At 55.4% G+C, this 17861-nt stretch overlaps 1 protein-coding gene across 2 annotated transcripts in view; it reads left to right on the forward strand.

Annotated features, from left to right (window-relative positions):
- EMID1 (EMI domain containing 1) overlaps window positions 1-17861 on the forward strand; it is a 40064-nt gene that overhangs the window by 7528 nt on the left and 14675 nt on the right. For both annotated transcript variants that reach the window (XM_055549408.1, XM_055549407.1), the window contains exons 4-13: window positions 6554-6637; window positions 7648-7709; window positions 9280-9400; window positions 9640-9690; window positions 9770-9859; window positions 10637-10783; window positions 11892-11981; window positions 12114-12166; window positions 12664-12726; window positions 12827-12871. In XM_055549408.1, the coding sequence (XP_055405383.1) occupies window positions 6554-6637; window positions 7648-7709; window positions 9280-9400; window positions 9640-9690; window positions 9770-9859; window positions 10637-10783; window positions 11892-11981; window positions 12114-12166; window positions 12664-12726; window positions 12827-12871 (806 nt within the window). The remainder of the gene's footprint in view (window positions 1-6553; window positions 6638-7647; window positions 7710-9279; window positions 9401-9639; window positions 9691-9769; window positions 9860-10636; window positions 10784-11891; window positions 11982-12113; window positions 12167-12663; window positions 12727-12826; window positions 12872-17861) is intronic.

The following is a 17861-nucleotide window of genomic DNA, read 5'->3' on the forward strand; positions in this document are numbered from 1 at the left end:
CCCCCAGCAGCACGTTCACGTGTGTATCAGTCAAAAGACACATCCTGGTTCCAGAATCAAGGGACCATGATGCTACGGTCATAGGTGCTTCTGAGAGACTTACCCCCTTCACCTCCCTGGGGCCCGTGGCAGCCCCAGCTCACAGACGGGGCGATGGAGACCCAGAGAGGTAAAGTCACATGGAGTGGGGGCAGACTCCCCACAGAGCAGGGCAGGAGGGGCCTGGCAGTTTCCATGTGGGGTGGGAGAGCCCCCAACACAGCGGTGGTGAGTCAGGCAGCCAGAGGGAGGGGCAACCCAGGACTGGTATGGAGAGGTGGTTACCCAGACAGGTGTGGGAGGGAGGGGAGTCAGGAACTGAGCCCTCCCCAACCTGCTGGGGGTGACGGGGGAAGGCAGAAGGGCCCGGGGCCAGGAGGGCATCCAGCCAGGAGGGGCTGCCGCCAAGGAGGCTGCAGAGACGCTGGTGGTGAGGAGAGGGCGAACCCCCAGGGTGTGGGCCCCCCCCCCGCCCCCCGCCCGCCCGGGTGCAGAGCGCCTGTGCTCAGGCAGGGCCTGCCCAGACACAGGTTACCCTGTCTTCGGCTCCCCTCCCAAGGGCAGACCCTCCCAGGTCTGTCGGGCCATTGCGGAGCAGGCAGGGCTGAAGGACAGGTGTGGAGCGCCCATGCTCAAGCGCCCATGTCCTCGAGTCCAGCTGCTGTAGGCCTTGCGTCCAGGACCCGGCTGAGGGCTGGGGCTCTGCGGCTCTGTGGAGGGTGAGCAGGGAGGGAGACGAGGCCTGGGGCGGGGTCGGCCCTGACACCTCCCTCTGCGGGACCTTGGAGTTCCAGCCTGGGGATGAGGGCCTCCTGGGCCAGGCCCGCTCAGCCACACTCCAGCTGTGTGGCCTCGGGCTGGGGACGCCCTTGTGTTGTGCAAGTGGTTGTGCAAGGGCGTCAGGCCGGCCTTGGGAGGGGGAGGCTGCACTCTAGGCGGCACTTGGGCCCACTCGGGGGTGGGGGGTGGGGGTGGCGCGCCTTCTCTGAAGGGCACCGAGCCGCCCTGTAAGTGCAGGAGTGCTCTTACCGGGCACTCTCCTACGCTGGGCCTCCGTGTCCTCACCTATGAAATGGACAAAATCACGCAGTCTGCCTCTCGGGGATGTCGGAAGGACATGAAGGTGGTGCGGCAGCCCACGAGGAGGGCAGCGTGGGATACCCAATGGGACGGGAAGGGCCTCTCCCCACCCACAAGACCAGACCTAGTAAAGGGAGGCACAGGCCTGCGTGTTCTAGAAAACTGCTCTGGGGATGGGGGGGCGGGGTGGGGAAGCATGAGCACACTGCTGACCCGCAGCAGGCCCTGACCTTCCTGTGACAGCCAGCTTCAGGCCGGGCCCCCGGCCGTTTCCCCTGCTGACAACTGCCTCTGTGGTCTGTCCAGCGCTGTGACGTGACCTGAGGCCAAAGAGCTGCCTCACCAGGGGCAGCGGGCCCAGAGTGCGTCAGAGGGGACGGAAACACCTATCACTCCAGCATCCAGCCTTGGATTGGCTGTGCTCTGCTGTGTGACCTTGGGCAAGTCACTTCACCCCTCTGGACCCCATCTCTATTTGGAAGTCACCCAGGGTCGAGAGGTGCCCGTCTCGTATCTTATTGAGAGGGCCAGAGACTCACATCTCCACCATGCCTACTTAATAAATGTCTTTTCCCCTTTGGCCCCCTGTGCTGGGGGGTCTGCGCTGCCTCCCAGCTCTGAGACACCCCCCTTCTCAGTCAGCTGCTCGGCAAACAGGCCTCTAGTCTCTGATACTCGTGAGGCCGGCAGACTTCCTGGCTTTTAGCCCTGGGTTTCCCATCTTGATTGAGGATGGTCTCTTTGATGTTCTTGACAATGAGGAGGAAGGGGCTAGAACAGGCCTCTTTTTACAGATGGAGAAACTGAGGCTCAGAGATGGTGTGGGTATCACTTGTGTGTATTACACAGCAAGTAAGCATCGTGGCCGGGATTCTCCCAAGGGCTCAGACCTGAGGTCTGCAGTGTGCCCCTGCCTCAGACCCTCCTGCAGTCACCATGACGATGGAGGAAAGCTGCCACTGTCCCCTATGCCGGGCACCAGGGCTGGCCCTCACCTGCATCGTGTCCTCTTGTCGGGGTCCCGGAGGTCCAGATGTGGAAACTGAGGCTGGGAGAGTGGTCAGAGCAGGATTCAAAGCCCTTCAGTCCCACCGGAGCTGGGTCTCCCCTCTGCAGGGATGCTGGCTGGGGGCTTCACCTGGTGCGTTCAGACACCCAGGAGTGAGGCACCAGCCTCAGCCCCTCCCAGACAGACAGACAGAGAACCCAGGCTCCTCACCTGCCCCACCCTGTGGGCTCCCGCAGAGCCTCCACTGGCCCCCTCGCTGTCTGCTCCTGTCCCCGACACCTGCCCCTTCCCTGTCCGTGGACCCCCGCAGCCCTTGTCTTCCACGGTGGGGGAACAGCAAGGGAAGAAGTTCGCTCAAGGCCACGTGGTAGGAAAGCACCTTCTGGGCCGCTTGGCCTCTGCCTGCCCAGGGCTGGGCCCTTGCCGACCACAGCTTTCACGCTCTGACCAGCTGCGGAGTGCAGAGTGGAGCCTATGTCTTACTCCGCAGATTCGGAATCCTGCATGTTAAACGCTGTTGGAATTTTCCCGGATCTGCCATCCACTCCACTCCTGCCCGTCCATTCCACTCCCATCTGGGGGGCTCGAAGGCCCCCCCTCCAACTCCCGCGGGCACAAACACCCCCCGTCAGGAGGCTCCCCCTCCGCCCTCCCAGCCGCCTCAGCCAGGCGCCCCAGCCTCGCCCTCCCTCCTTTTCACCCCGGGGCCCACTGTGGGGACAGCAGTGGCTGTCCTCTCTGCCTGTGACCTCCTTGGCGCTCCTGCCTGGCTCCGTTAGTCCCCACCCTTCCATCACTAATCCTGTCTCCAGTTCCCAGCATAAGTCTGGCGTTAAGTGGGTGCATGGGAAGTGAGTGGGGACCTCGTGTTCCCCCAGCGGGGCCCAGGACTGACACAGACCAGGGCCTCCCAGAGGGTTCTTGGAGCTCCCAGCCCCAGCCCTGACCCTGGACCCTGGCTCAGGCCAATAGTAGCAAATATTTACATTTGCAGAGTAAATTCCCAGGAGGGGAGCTGGGCTGGGCAGGGGAGGTCTGTGGTCACTGGACCCAGCAGACCTGGGGGGAGGGTTCTGGAGGAAGAAGCCCCTCGGACAGAAAGTCAGAGGTGGAGCTCGGGGACACCCCCAACTTCTCATACCATCCCTGCTGAGGGGGGATTTAAACTCGGTGCCCTGCCCCCTTCTCCCTCCTGCTGTGTGGACAGGCAGCCTCTGCTCCCTGGGCCGCAGTGTTCTCATGAGGAACCATTGAGACCGAGCACAAGACACTGGGCAGTGGAGGGGCGGCTGCTGGGGGGCCACAAGGCTGGAAACTGCAAATGGCGCGGGCCCTGTGGAGGTCAGGGTGGAGTGACGAGAGCTTCGGCAGAGTGGGCTTTAGTAGGTTCTCTAGTCTGTTCAGGAAGACTTTCTGGAGGAGGAGACATGGGAGCAGCAGGTGTGGGAATGCGGAGGCTGTGTGTGTGTGTGTGTGCGCGCGTGCAGGGCTGGCCAGCATCTCCCAGGTGGCAGATGTGGTCTCAGGGAAGTGGTCCAGTCAGGGTCCCCGAGTGGAGCCAGAGCGTGTGGTCCTGACACTAGCCTGGAGCTCTTTGGAGGGCAAAGTTGGGGCTGGGGAGGGGCCCTTCAGGATGGACCACCAGGCTGGGCTGAGGGGGTTCTCAACCCACTGGGGCCTGCTTCAGGGGTCCTGACTCAACACCAGTGGGAGGGATGTGACATTTCTGTCCTACAGGAGACCTTTCCAGCCTGAGGCTTTTTCCCTACTGGAATTTTGTGTGGTATAGGGCCATTTGGGCTTCCCTGGTGGCTCAGTGGTAAAGAACTTGCCTGCTGATGCAGGAGACTCAGGTTCAATCCCTGCATCAGGAAGATCCCTTGGAGAAAGAAATGTATTCCTTCTCCAGTATTTTTCCCTGGAGAATTCCATGGACAGAAGAGCCTGGCGGGCTACAGTCCATGGGGTTGCAAAGAGTCGGACACGACGTAGCAGCTGAACAATAGCACCATTTACAACCTGGCTCAACTCTTAAAGTATTTCTGTCCATTTATTAGAATTTGGGGGAGTTTAGGGGATCATCTTTTGTGAATCTTGAAACCAGAGCCAGTATCTTCTGGTGTTTTTGACAGTTTTTGTTGTTTATTTAAACTTTCTTTCTTTTTTTAAAATTTTAGCTCACAGTTTCTTTGAGCCAATTACGTCTCCACTGATGGTCAGGCCATGTTTTCATTAGTTTTTCTAGTTCTCTCTGACTCCTGGTGAAATGGCCCAAAGCAAGTAGATTGAAAAAGAATTTCCAGCCACACGTTTCTAGATTAATAACTCAGGGACACCCTAGCATAATGTTAGAACACTTATGTTCATTTTCAAGACAGTTGTGTCTGCATCCACAGTATTTTGCCTTTTGTTTGCTTGCTCTACGTTCATTTTCAGCCAGTGACTCATGCATTCCTCCGTAAGAGGTTTGGTGAAGCTTCTGAGGCCCTACTGCGTGCTGGGTACTTTCCCCGGCCACACGCAAGACGGGTGAGGTCCTTGCCTGTTGGGGCTCCCATTCTAGCCTGGGGGTGGGGGAGCAGGAGATCAGACTGGGAGCTGGCAAGCAGATGACATTTTTGAGGTGGAAAGTGCCGTGGAAAAAAGGGAAGACGATAGCAGGGTGGTGGGGAGGGCAGGCAGGGCAGATGCTCTGCCAAACTTCATCCCAGAGAAAACCCACACTTCCTTGGGGTCGTGGGGACGGCCGGTTCTTTGGTTGACATCCTGCAAAGACTCAGCCAGTGGCCTTTTACAGCTTCACCTGGGAGCAAAGAGGATGAGGAGGGCCTAACCAAGGCCGTTCTTCTCAGGAGCCAGCCTCCTTGATGGGCACTGGGCCTCCCGCCTCTGCCCACCTGGACTCATGGTGCCGGGTGGCCCAGGAGAAAGGAGGCTGGGTCCTGGAGTCAGACTAACCCGGCTTCCAGTCCAGGCTTCAGCCCTCAGCCGGGCGATCAGTCACTTCCACCTCTGCCTTGCTGCCCCGCAGAGGGAGAGATTCATATTCGCTCATCCATTTATCGGAGCCTGGGGGGCAGAGGAGTGGTAACACCAAGCTGCCCTGTGCCTCAGTTTTCCCACGTGTAAAGCGGAGGGGATACTGGTGTCCACTCACAGGGCTTCGTGAGGACAACGAGTTAAGACTGTCTATGAGAGGCGCTCAGGATGTGCCGGGCCCAGCTTAAGTGCTGAACAAGCATTAGCTGCTATTATTCCCTAGGATCCAGCTGGGCTATGTGAAGCTCTTAGCCCTGGGCGTGGCTCACAGTGGCGTACCTCCCTTAATTCCCCACAAGCCCCCAAGCCCTGCCCCAGCTGTGGGCTGCCAACCCACTGCCCTCCATCCCAGGTGAGATTTACCCCCTGCGAGGGTTAGGGTTAAGGTGGGGGATTTGGGCCCAGCCCGAACGAGGGCCCCGTGGTGGGACCCAGAGAGGGCCTGGCAGCCTCCCCGCTGGGGGATGGCCAGGGGGACCCGTCTGGTTTGAATTCCCGGCGCCTCTCGCTCGCTGCACCAACCCGCAGCCTGGCTCTGAGCTGCCAGGCCCGTGCCTTATTTGGGTCTCGCTCCCCCCAGGCGACACTGCGTGGCCTTAAAAGGCAGGCCCGGGGGTAGCGGGGAGAGGGGGCAGTTGCCACTGCTGGCTCCAAAGCCCCTCCAGCTGCGCCCTCTCCCCTGGCTTGGCCAGCCCAACCCTCCAGCTGTGGAGAAAACCAGGCCCCCAAAGCCAGATCAGCCCGAATGGGCTGCTCCTCACAGGGGTGGGCTCCTGGAATGGGCCCCCCCGTACCCTCCCAGGCAGCCAGCTGCCCTCTGGTTTTCATTTAAAACCAGAGCTGGATCCACTTTGGTGTCTTCTTACCAAGTGGGGCAGGGACGGGGTGGATGGTGACGTTGCTGTGTTTATTTACCGCCTACTGCATGCCAGGCCCCTGTGTGTGCTCAGTGGGCCCTTTGCACACATGGCCGGCCTCAGGCCTTGTGCCAGTCCGGGAGGTGTACAGAGGGCTTCATGACCCCATTTTACAGATGGGAACATCGGCAGGTCCAGGGAGGACCAGCCACACAGGCCCGAGAGCGGCAGGGCTGGGAGCCGACCTCGAGTCTCTTGGCTCAAGCTCTGAGCCCAGGCAGCTTGCTCGGCTTGTTGGAGAAGCGCCCGGCCTTCCCCTCACCCATCACCAGCCCCTCCCCAGCCCCATCAGGTTGACAGCCTTGTCGCAGCTCGGCCCACCTCACGCTGTGTGACTCTGGTCCCACCTCTCTGGGCCTCTATCTTGCTCTGCACCAAGGGGAATAGGGATCCCCGCTGTGGCAACAGTAGTTGGGGGGAAGAGAACAAAACGTCATGGCCAGCAGGCCCTCACCCTCGCTGTCCTTAGTTACAGGCTCCCCTGGCTTCGTGGAGCCCGGGTGGTCGGGCAGCGCCACGCGGCGGATGGCACTTCGGCCCACAGGCTTCTCAGGTGGGTCCCGGGGCAGCTGCTTGGGGTCCCCCTGGGCCAGGGGAGGCTGGAGGGGCTGGTGGTGACTGTCCTAAAAGCCAGCTGGGCCCAGCAGTGGAGGGTCAGAGACAGCGCCCTGCCCCCATCCACCACAGGCTGGAAAGAAAACTGGGGGTGGGGTGAGGAAGGGCTCCCCGAGGGGAGTCTGCCGTGGGCCCAGGCACCTGAGACCCAGGACCCCCAGAGTCTTGCAGACAGGGGTCCAAGCCCCCAGTTTCCTTTTTTTCATTGAAAGAACATTTGAGCGACTGCAGGGTGCGAGGCACCATGCCAGGAGCGTTCCATGGTCGCCTTGTATAAACCTCCCCCTGGGACAGCATCACCGTCGCTGAGGGGTCAGAGAGGGGATGTGCCCTGCCCAGGACCCCACGGCCAGGGCGGGGCAGCGCTGGGCTTCGACCCCAGGCTTTGTGCTTGGGGAGACCCCAGGTCCCTTTGCTCTGAGCTCAGTGTCCCCAGCTGTGCACAGGGCGACACTTGCCCTCACACGCGGGATTGTGGTGAAGACCAGAGAGACGCGCGTGCAGCGTGCTCGGCTGCTGCCAACGCTGCTATGAATAACGTCGGGGTATTGCTGAGGAGGCCGGGCAGCTGGATGGTGGTTCTGGGGGAAGGCTCAGAGGGTGGCATGGGAGTCCAGCCCAGTCTGGACTATGTGGGGTCCCCAAAGCCAGCACGCCACGGCCAGCCTCACCCGGATGGGGAGCAGCAGGCATTTCCCTCCCCACTCCACCCCATTTTGGATGAGGAGTCCAGTCCCTGGTCCTGCCCTGGGAGAAACAGTCCCCTTGGAGGCTTGGGAGCCAAAGGACACCCGCAGGGCATGGTCCACCCCGGACAGGCTATGACTCCGTAGCCCCGTCCCTGCCCTGAGCTGTCTTATGGATTGGGGTCATCAGTTATCTGTCCCCTCCCTCCATCCTGCCCCCAGGAACCTGGGAGCCCCAACCCAGCCTGCTTCCTCTCCCCAGGTTGTCTCAACTGCAGCAAAGTGTCGGAGCTGACGGAGCGGCTGAAGGTGCTGGAGGCCAAGGTGGGTGAGCACCTTGCCTGCCAGGCAGGCACCACCCTGCCCCCAGTGCCCACCCTGGGAAGCCTGTTCAGACAGCCTGGTTGCTCTCTCTTCAGGAGGCCCGTGAAGCTCTCCCAGCCCCAGCCCCTCCCAGAGACTCCTAGACGCCCCCCAGAGCTTGTAAATGTCCCTCTCTCTTTTTTGCCAATGTAATTGCCCCAACACCTTCATCCTTTACCCCTCACCCTCACCACAATGCTATCTTCCCATTCCAAAAAGCAAAAACATGTACCGCATGTCTCAAATTATCTCAAGATAAAAGGTTTTAACAATTAAAAAGTAAGACATCCTAAATTTAGAAACATGAAAAACTCAGAACCACGATAAACCTGCCAGAGAACCATCGGCCTCGGTCGCCTGGGCCCCCCAAAGACAGCGACTGCCAACATCGAAGCATCTTTTCTTCCAGATTTTCTAAAGACATGTAGAGACTTTTAATCTTCGTCTGCATATCCATCGCCTCCTCCCGGAATTTTTCTTGAGATTAGATTCGAAGATGTTCACCCAAGTGTTAACTATTCAGAGGGAGATTTGCAAACCAAACGACAAAAGAGGTGGCTGCAGCCTGAGCAGACATGGCTCAGTGGAGTGTTAGGCAGCCACGGACAGCGCCTACACTTTCTAACATGGAGAGATGCCCCTGATGCATTAATATCAGGTGGAAAGCCCAAGTTTCCAAACAACATGGGTTAGAACCCCTGTTCTGAGGTATGAGCACCCCAGGAACCTCACGCTGCTCCCCAAGCTCGCTCCCAGGGAACGCTGGCCTAAGGGGCAGCTCAGCTCAGTTCCAGGTTAGCCTCCCTCGGGTAGGCGCACACGGCCCCGCACCTCCTGGTCAGCAGGCATCCTGGCCTTTCTTAACCCCCAGTTAGTGGCTCAGGGGACACAGTTGACCTTTCAGGCTCTCCCCCCGCACTGAGTCCAAAAGTGGGTTTTTGTTTGTTTCTGTTTTTTACTTTCTGGTCACACCAAGAAACATGTAGGATCTTAGCTCCCCAACCAGGGGTGGAACCCACACCCCCTGCAGGGGAAGCACAGAGTCTTAACCACTGGGCCCCCAGGGAAGTCCCCCAAAGTGGTTTTGTACACACCTTGGCATTTCTGTTTCATGTCGGACCCTCCCAAATTTCCCTTCAAATTTAGTAAAAATCCTTCCAACCTGTGGTGTTTTAAGAGACCAAGAGAAGTGTCATGTTATATATGCATGTAAATGTATATAAATATACATACTCACATGCAGGTAAGCACAGGAAAAAACCGCACGGCCTAGCAAACCCGGGGACAGTCTCAGAATCCAACGTGGGTGGCTGTGGTAGTGTGTGATGACTTTCATACAATGAATGTGATGAACTGTGCAGCTGGAAAACCACAGGCAGTTCTGATGAAGTTCTGGGCCCCTGTGAGCCTGGTCTCCACTCCAGGCAGGGTTCTGCTGGCCGCCTGGCCTCCCAGCCCCGCCTCCACAGGGCGAGCTGGCCTGTCCCCGGTGAGACACTGGTACCCACCCCATTGTCCTCTTCCTCCACAGGTGGCGGTGCTGACTGTCACCGAGCGGGCAGTGCCCCCGACCCCAGGTGCCCCTGAGGACCCTGCCCCGCTCTGGGGTTCCCCAGCTGTCCAGGGCAGCCCCGGGGATGGAAGCCTCCGAGGTGAGTGAGTCAGTGGGGTACACGCTCCCGTGTGGGAATGAGCTAGGGGGAGCGAGATTCCAGCCCGCGCTGCCGCTGGCTCCCAGCCTGACCTCCACTCGGGCCTCAGTCTTCCCAGCTCGCCAGTGGGTCCCCAGGGGCCCCTGAGCACTGGCGTCCAGGGAGGCCCGGCAGCTGGTGGAGCTGGGGCAGAAACTCTGGGTAACACTGACCCCCGCCTAACCGCTCCCCCACCCCAGGGCTGCCGGGAACCAGAGATAACCAGAGGCCCCCTCTGCTCCCTCGAGATGGTAGGTGCTGGTGTGGGCGGGGCCGGGGCGGGGCCGAGCAAGGCCGGAGCTGTCCGGCTGATGCGCTTTCTCCCCCCAGATCGAGTGGGTGCCCGGGGGCTTCCTGGACCCGCTGGCCCCAAGGGAGACCCTGGCAGCCGGGGCCCGATGGGGATGAGAGGCCCACCAGGTGAGTGCACACAGCACTGCCCCTTCCACCAGCGCCCCCTCGCAGGAGGGTCTGGACTGGGGCCCACTTCCCGAACCTGATGTAGCGGAGGTGGCCTGGGCCCCTTCTGCCCACCCATATCCGTATGTAAGAGGACTTACACCCTCTCCAGCAGTGCCCCCCCGCCTCACGCCTGGGCCCCCTGCAACCTACTTTTGCATTCTCTGGGCCCATCTCCCTGCTCTCCTATTCCAAGCTTGAAGCCGGTCTCGTGGGGGTGGGTCGGACCAGACCCTGCCCTCCTGGGGCTCCCAGGCAAGGGAGGCCAGGGAGGGTGAGCCTGGGCAGAGGAGGACCAGCAGGGCCCCCCTCCACGTGACCAGGGTTCTTGTGGGGGCCATGGCTGGTATGGGAGCCCCAGGGAAGGAAGCCCAGACCCTCATGGGTGGGGTGGGAGATGGGAAGGGCTTCCCAGTGGGAGCGACACCTTAGGTGAGGCCCAGGATGACCTGAAATGCACTCCAGGCAGCCGAAAGGGAGGGCCGAGAGAGGGAGCAGCTCCTGCAAAAGCCTGGAAGAGAGAGGACATTCTGGAAATCAGTATCTGCTCAGCACCTACTGTGAACCAAGTGTCCACTGTCCTCATGGCAGCTGGGGAGTCAGAGACAGGAGCTGCCCTGCTTGTGGCCCCTGGCACCTTCTGTGCCCACTGCCCCCGGAGGCCCCCTCCCGCCCTCTTGCAGCCATCCCGAGCCTCCCTGCCTCGAGCACACACACCAAACCCTGGTTCCATTGCAGGTCTGCAGGGCCCCCCAGGGAGCCCCGGCCAGGCCGGAGCTGTGGGCATCCCCGGAGAGAGGGGACCTCCAGGGCCCCCAGGCCCTCCTGGCCCCCCTGGGCCTCCAGCCCCTGTTGGACCACCCTATGCCCGGATCTCTCAGCATGGTGAGTTGCTCGGGGTCACAGCAGGTCCAGCTGGCAGTGGGGTGAGGCTGGCATGACCATCTGCTAGGCACCTTCTATATACCAGGCTTGCCCTTGGGCCACTCCTCCAATGGGCACCATTGTCACTGAGAAGGAAGACCAAGGGCCAGAGCGGGGAGATCACACAGCCAGGGCCCGAGAGGCTGGCTTCAGATCCCTGCAGCCTCCACAGCCTGTGCTGGGAACCACCGGCATCAGGCCCTCCCACCAAGCCTCGGAGCTGGCCAGGATCCATCCCACAGAGCTCCGGGAAGCTCAAGGCCTGGCAGCAGGACGTGAGCCCTGAACTCCCAAGGCCACGGCCCTGCCCCAGTGCTCAGAGAGGCCCGGCCCCCTCCGCCCAGCTGGGCCCTGCCGTGCCTCCTTCTCCTTCAAAGCCTGACCGGCATGCCTGCTGCTGGGGTCGGCGTTTAGAGTGCCAGGTTCAACCCCATCTGCATCATACCTTTGCTGCAAGACCGTTCATTCGTTCGCCCCCTCTGAGCCCCGGTTTCCTCATCTGTACCGTGAGGACAGCGATGGTGCTGGTGTCCCAGGGTTCTATGACACCCATGCACGGAAGCTGGGTACAAAGCCGGCGTCAAAGATGGTAGCTTCCTCGACTTTCCTAGAGGCCCAGGTGGCTGAGACTCTGCACGCCCAGAGTGCGCAGGCCCAGCTTCAATCCCTGGTCAGCTAGACCCCACCTGCCAGAGCTAAGAGCTCTCACATGGCAACAAAGACCCAGTGCAGCCAAGTAATATTTTTTTTTAATGGTAGCTTTCATTATTGTTCCCATCAGACCTGTGACAGTCTAGGTTCAGCGAGGTCGAGTCTTGCTGGATGTCACCAGCTAGACTGTGGCTGAGTTAGAACCCAGGTCTCCCTGCAGCCTAGTCTGGTGTAACCCACACTTCCCCCACCACCTGCCTTGGCACAGGTGCCCAGTGGCCCCAGCCACAACTACGGGCTGTCATACAGGGGACAGAGCAGTCAAAGCTGGCTTGGCAGAAGAGACAGGTTGAAACTGTCTGCCTCGTACTGCCCCATGCAGCTCCGTCCTGCTTTCTCATCATCCTTTCTCCCCCAGGAGACCCGATTCTGTCCAACACCTTCACTGAGACCAGCAGCCACTGGCCCCAGGGACCGGCTGGGCCCCCAGGCCCCCCAGGCCCCATGGGTAAGTTGAGTCCAAGCCTGGGGTAAGGGGCAGGGTTGAGGGCTGGCAGGGCTGGCCGTGCGGAGGGAGCTGAGGGTGGAACTTCCTGGTGCTGTACTGTTTCGAACCTGAGGATGTGCTGTCTGATTCCAGGTCCTCCTGGACTTCCTGGTCCCATGGGGATTCCTGGGAGTCCTGGACATATGGTGAGCATTTCTCCAAATTCTCCACTCATCTGTCTGTCCCATGACCCATGACCCAACCCACCCATTCACTCACCTATCCATCCACCCACTCAACCATCCATCCATCCACCATCCATTCGTCTATCCTTCATTCATTCATTCGAGCGTCTATGGAGCACTTAATGTGCAAACTACTTTCCATGAATCTTATTCAGTCCACATGGCAAGGAACAAGTGTTGTTATCGCCCAAGGACGAGAAAGGAGGTGGAGATTCTTGCCCTAGGGCTGTGGCCAGCACATGGCAGCTTCCAGATCAAAGTGGGGACTGCCTGTCTCCACCGTAGCTCTGAACACTGAGCTGTGTCAACTTCCCACTCTGGGCAGACCATTGGCTGTGTGGTGAAGGGCCCAGAGGCCCAGGCCAAGCTGGGCACCCTCCCCTGCCCCTCTGTACCCCAAGTTCCTGCCCACTCTGCCCTGCCCTGGCACAAGGCTGAGGCCCTGTCTTGTTGCTCAGGGACCCCCAGGCCCCATTGGACCCAAAGGAATCTCCGGCCACCCTGGAGAGAAGGGCGAGAGAGTGAGTATTGAGGCAGCCTGGGTGGAGGATTCTGGGGGTTCTGGGAGCCCCGGATCAGACCCTCTGACAGCTCACTCCATTCCTCTCTTCCCTCCTGCAGGGACTGCGAGGGGAGCCCGGCCCCCAAGGCTCCATGGGGCAGCGGGTAAGTGATGCTGGTCACCCAGCAGCACGCCTCCAGGTGCCCACAGGCCCAGACCCCTGCCATGGCTCCATCCCCTGGGGGCCGAGCCCCTGACCCTCCCGGGCTGGTCCAGGGTGAGCTCCAGCTCCATTCTTGCCCCCATCTCAGGGTCCCATCAGCCCCTTAGGACCAGGCTACCTCCATCTCCCTCGCTCTGGCTCTGTGTCTCTGGACCTCTTTCTCTGTCTTCCCTTTGTGTTTCCTTCTCTCTGACTCTCTATTTCTCTCTTTTTCTATCTCTCCACCTCTGGTCATGGATTTGTCTATTTCTCCCTTCAGTTTATCTTCCCTAGTGTCTCAGGTGGTAAAGCCTCTGCCAGCAGTGCAGGAGACCCGAGTTTGATCCCTGGGTTGGAAAGATCCCCTGGAGAAGGAAATGGCAACCCACTCCAGTATTCTTGCCTGGAGAATCCCATGGACGGAGGAGCCTGGCAGGCTACAGTCCACGGGGTCGCAAAGAGTCGGACACGACTGAGCAACTTCACTCTCTTTAATCTGGTCAATTTATGCTTCCTGTTTTTGTTTTTTTTTTTTAATTTATTTATTTGGTGGTGCCTGGACTTAGTTGCGGCACGTGGGATCTAGTCCCCTGCCTGGGATCGAACCCAGGCCCTCTGCATTGGGGGCATGGAGTCTCAGCCACTGGACCACCAGAGAAGTGCTTGCTTCATGCATTCTGAAGCTTTGTTATTAGATGCATACACAGTCAAGATTTTAATGTCTTCTTGGTCCTTTTATCTTTATGAAATGAATATCTTTCTCCCTGATAATACTTCTTGTCTTGAATTCTAGTTTGTTTGGTATTAAAATAGCCACTCAAGCTTTTTTTATGCCTGGTGTTTGCATGGTATATGTTTTCCAATCCTTTTACTTTCAACCTATTTGTGTCCTATTTAAAGTACATCTTGTAAAAAAGACATACTTGGGTCCTCCTTTTTGAAAGAGTCGACTATTGAGTTCATTACATTTAATGATATGTATCCCTACTGATATGCGGGAGACCTGGGTTCAATCCCTGGATAGGGAAGATCCCCTGGAGGAGGGCATGGCAGCCCACTCCAGTACTCCTGCCTGGAGAATCCCCATGGACAGAGGAGCCTGGTGGGCTACAGTCCACGGGGTCACAAAGAGTCGGACACGACTCAGCGGCTGAGCACACATCTCATCACTACTGATACGGTTTGGTTTAAGTCAACCATCTTGCTGTTGGAGTTCTGCGCACTCCAATCTCCTCTTGACTTCATTGTTTTCCTCTTCTTCTCCTGTCTTCTTTTGGATTGAGAATTGTTTACAATTCTGTGTTATCTCCACTAATGATATTTTTTGTTATATCTCTTTGTGTTATTCTTCTGTGGCTGCTCTAAGGATAACAAGATGTGCCCTTGACTTAGCACCATTTACTTGAATTGTTATACCTCTTCGTGTAAAAGGAAGAACATTACAAACGTATAATTCACCCCTTCTGTCCTTGTGCTGTTGCCCTCACGAATTTTACTTCTGTATTTGTTTTAAACCCTCAATTCACTGTCGTTATTGCTTTAAACAACCAGTTGACTTTTAAAGAAGTTTGAAAAAAAAAGTCTTTTACATCTAATGACGTGTTTGTCATCTCTGATACCCTCCATATCTTCCTTTAGCTTCGGATTTTCATACAGTATCATCTCTCTTCAGCCTAAAGAACATCCTTTAGCCTTTCTCGTAATGTGTGTCTGCTGCCAACAAATCCTCACTGCTTTTGTTTATCTAAAACTGTCTCTATTGAACCTTAATTTTTGAAAGTTATTTTCACTGGCTATAAAATGATAGGTTGGCAGTTTCCTCCCCCTTTAGTACTGTAAAGATATTGTTCCGTGGTCTTCTGGTTTACGTAGACAATTATAATTTCTCATGAGAAACTGGCTGTTGTTCTTACTGTTTTTCCCCAGTGCATAATATGTCTTTTTTTTTTTTTTCTTTGGCATTTAAGATTTTTCTCTTTACCCTCGGTTTTCATCAGATCGATCGTGGTGTGGTTGGGTGTGATTTTTTGTGTGTTTACTCTGCTTTGGGTTGGCTGAAATTCCTGGGTCTGTAAGGTTTCTGGGTCTTGCTTTTGTTGGTTATTTTGTTTAGTGAATACAGTTCTTTTTTACAGCATTTTTTGAGTTCACAGCGAAATAGAGTAGAAAGTACAGAGCGTTCCCATATTCTCCCTGTCCCCACACGTGGAGAGCCTCTCCACCACCAACGTCTCACATCAGCTGATGCAGTTGATTAACCCAGATTGTCACGTCATTATCACCCAAAGCCCATAGTTTACATTAGGGTTCATTCTTGGTGTTGTACAGTCTACAGATATCGTTAGATGTATCGTGATGTGTACACACCATAGTAGTGTCATGTAGAATATTTCACTGCCCTTAAAATCCTCTATGCTTTGCCTATTTATCCCTCCCTCCCCTGTAACACCTGGAAGCCACTAATCTTTTAACCGTCTCGTATGTTTTTGCCTTTTCTAAAATGCTATATAGCTGGAATCATGCAGTATGTAACCTTTTCAGATTGGCCTCTTTCACTTAGTAATACACATTACAGGTTCTAGCTTGTCTTTTCATGGATTGATATCTCTTTTTAATTTTTTTGATCTGAATAATATTACATTGTATGTGCGACAGTTCATTTATCCATTCACCTACTGAAGGACATCTTGGTTGCTTCCAAGTTTTGGCAATAGTGAATAAAGCTGCAGTAAACATCTAGGGGTGGAGAAGGCAGTGGCACCCCACTCCAGTACTCTTGCCTGGAAAATCCCATGGACGGAGGAGCCTAGTGGGCTGCAGTCCATGGGGTCGCTAAGAGTCGGACACAACTGAGCGACTTCCCTTTCACTTTTCACTTTCATGCACTGGAGAAGGCAATAGCAACCCACTCCAGTGTTCTTGCCTGGAGAATCCCAGGGACGGGGGAGCCTGGTGGGCTGCCATCTATGGGGTCGCACAGAGTCAGACACGACTGAATTGACTTAGCAGCAGCAAACATCTAGGTGTAGGTCTTTGTGTGGGTGTAAGTTTTCAGTTACTTTGGTTAAATATCAATGAATGCAACTGCTGGATCATATGGTAAAAGTAAGTTTAGTTTTATGAGAAATGGTTTGTTGTAAGAAACACTCCATGTGTGTGTGTTGAGAATACTTGAGATAGACTCTTAGTAAATTTCAATTCATTCTGGTCACCGTAGCATATATTAGATCCTTAGGTTAGAATGTAGTCATCTGGGAGCGCACTGGCAGTCCAGCGATTAGGGTTCAGCACTTTCACTGCCACGTCCCAGGTTCAGTCTCCAGTTGAGGGAATAAGAGCCCTCAACCCCCATGGCTCAGCCAAAAGAAAAAAAAATCTTAGTCATCTTATAACTGAAAGTTTGTATCCTTTTACCAACCTTTTCCCATTCCTTCCCTCCCCCAAACCCAGTCCCTGGCAACCACCTTTCTACTGTTTCTCTGACTTCAAGATTTTTGGTTGTTTTTCAGATTCCACATATAAGTGACACCATACGGTATTTGTCTTCCTCTGTCTGGCTTATTTTGCTTAGCATAATGCCCTCCACATTCATCCATGTTGTCACAAATGGCAGGATCCCCTCCTTTTTTAAAGGCTGAATAACATTCCATTGTGTGCGTGTATAAATACCGCACGTTTTATTTATCCATTCATCCATCAGTAGATGCAGGCTCTTTCCACATCCTGGCCATCGTGAATAATACTGCGGTGAATGCACCTCTTCAAGACAGTGGTTTCCTTTCCTTTGGGTGGATACTCTACTGTTAATTTCTTGAGGAACCTCTATACTGTTTTCCATAATGGTTGAAGCAGTTTACATTTCCACTAGCAGTATTCAAAGGCCCCCCTTTTTCCGCATGCTCACCAGCATTCATTATCTCTCATCTTCTTGAAAACAGACGTCCCAGCAGGTGCATTTCCTGATGACTAGTGATGCTGAGCGTCTTTTCACCCATTGGCCATTTATATGTATTCTTTGCAAAACTGTCCATGTCCATTTTTAAATTGGCTTATTTGGGGTTTTGCTATTGAGTTGTATAAGTTCCTTACACGTTTCAGATATTAACTCCTTATTGGATATGTCGTTTGCACGTATTTTCTCTGATTTCATAGGTTGTCTTTTCATCTTGTTGATGGTTTCCTTTCCTGTGCAAGAACTTTTTAAATTAGGTTGTCTTCTTCCTGTTGAATTTTTAAGAGTTCTTCGTATTTTTTGGATATACAAAGATATACCTTTATATACCTTTATCAGGTATGCCTGTGTGTTCAGTCACTTCAGTCGTGTCCAACTCTTTGCAACCCTGTGGACTGTAGCCCACCCGGCTCCTCTGTCCTTGGGGATTCTCCAGTTAAGAATACTGGATTGGGTTGCCACGCCCCCCTCCAGAGGATCTTCCCTATCCAGGAATCAAACCAGCATCTCTTTTGTCTCCTGCATTGGCAGGCGGGTTCTTTACCACTGTGGCCACCTGGGAAGCCCTTATCAGGTATATCTTTTGCAAGTATTTTCTCCAGGTCTGTAACTTGTCTTCTAATTACCTTGACACTCGCTTTTGCAGAACAGAAGTTTGTAATTTTAACAAAGTCCAGCTTATCAATGATTTCTTTCATGGATTGTGCTTCTGGCATTGCACTTGAAAAGCCATCATCAAACTCAAGGTCATCTAGGTTTTCTCCTATGTTATCTTCTAGGAAGTTTATAGTTTATAGTTTTGCATTTTACATTTAGGTCTGTGATACATTTTGAGTTGATTTTTGTGAAGACGATGAAATATGTGTCCAGATTCATGTGTTTGCATTTTTCAACCAGTTTTTAAAAATTAATTAATTAATTACACTGGTCTTAATTGTGGCCCACGGCTCTTCCGTCTTAGTCGCAGCATGCGAACCCTGAGTCGCAGCACGTGAGATCT

Source organism: Bubalus kerabau, chromosome 16 (genome assembly GCF_029407905.1).
Source record: "Bubalus kerabau isolate K-KA32 ecotype Philippines breed swamp buffalo chromosome 16, PCC_UOA_SB_1v2, whole genome shotgun sequence".
NCBI lineage: Eukaryota > Metazoa > Chordata > Mammalia > Artiodactyla > Bovidae > Bubalus > Bubalus kerabau.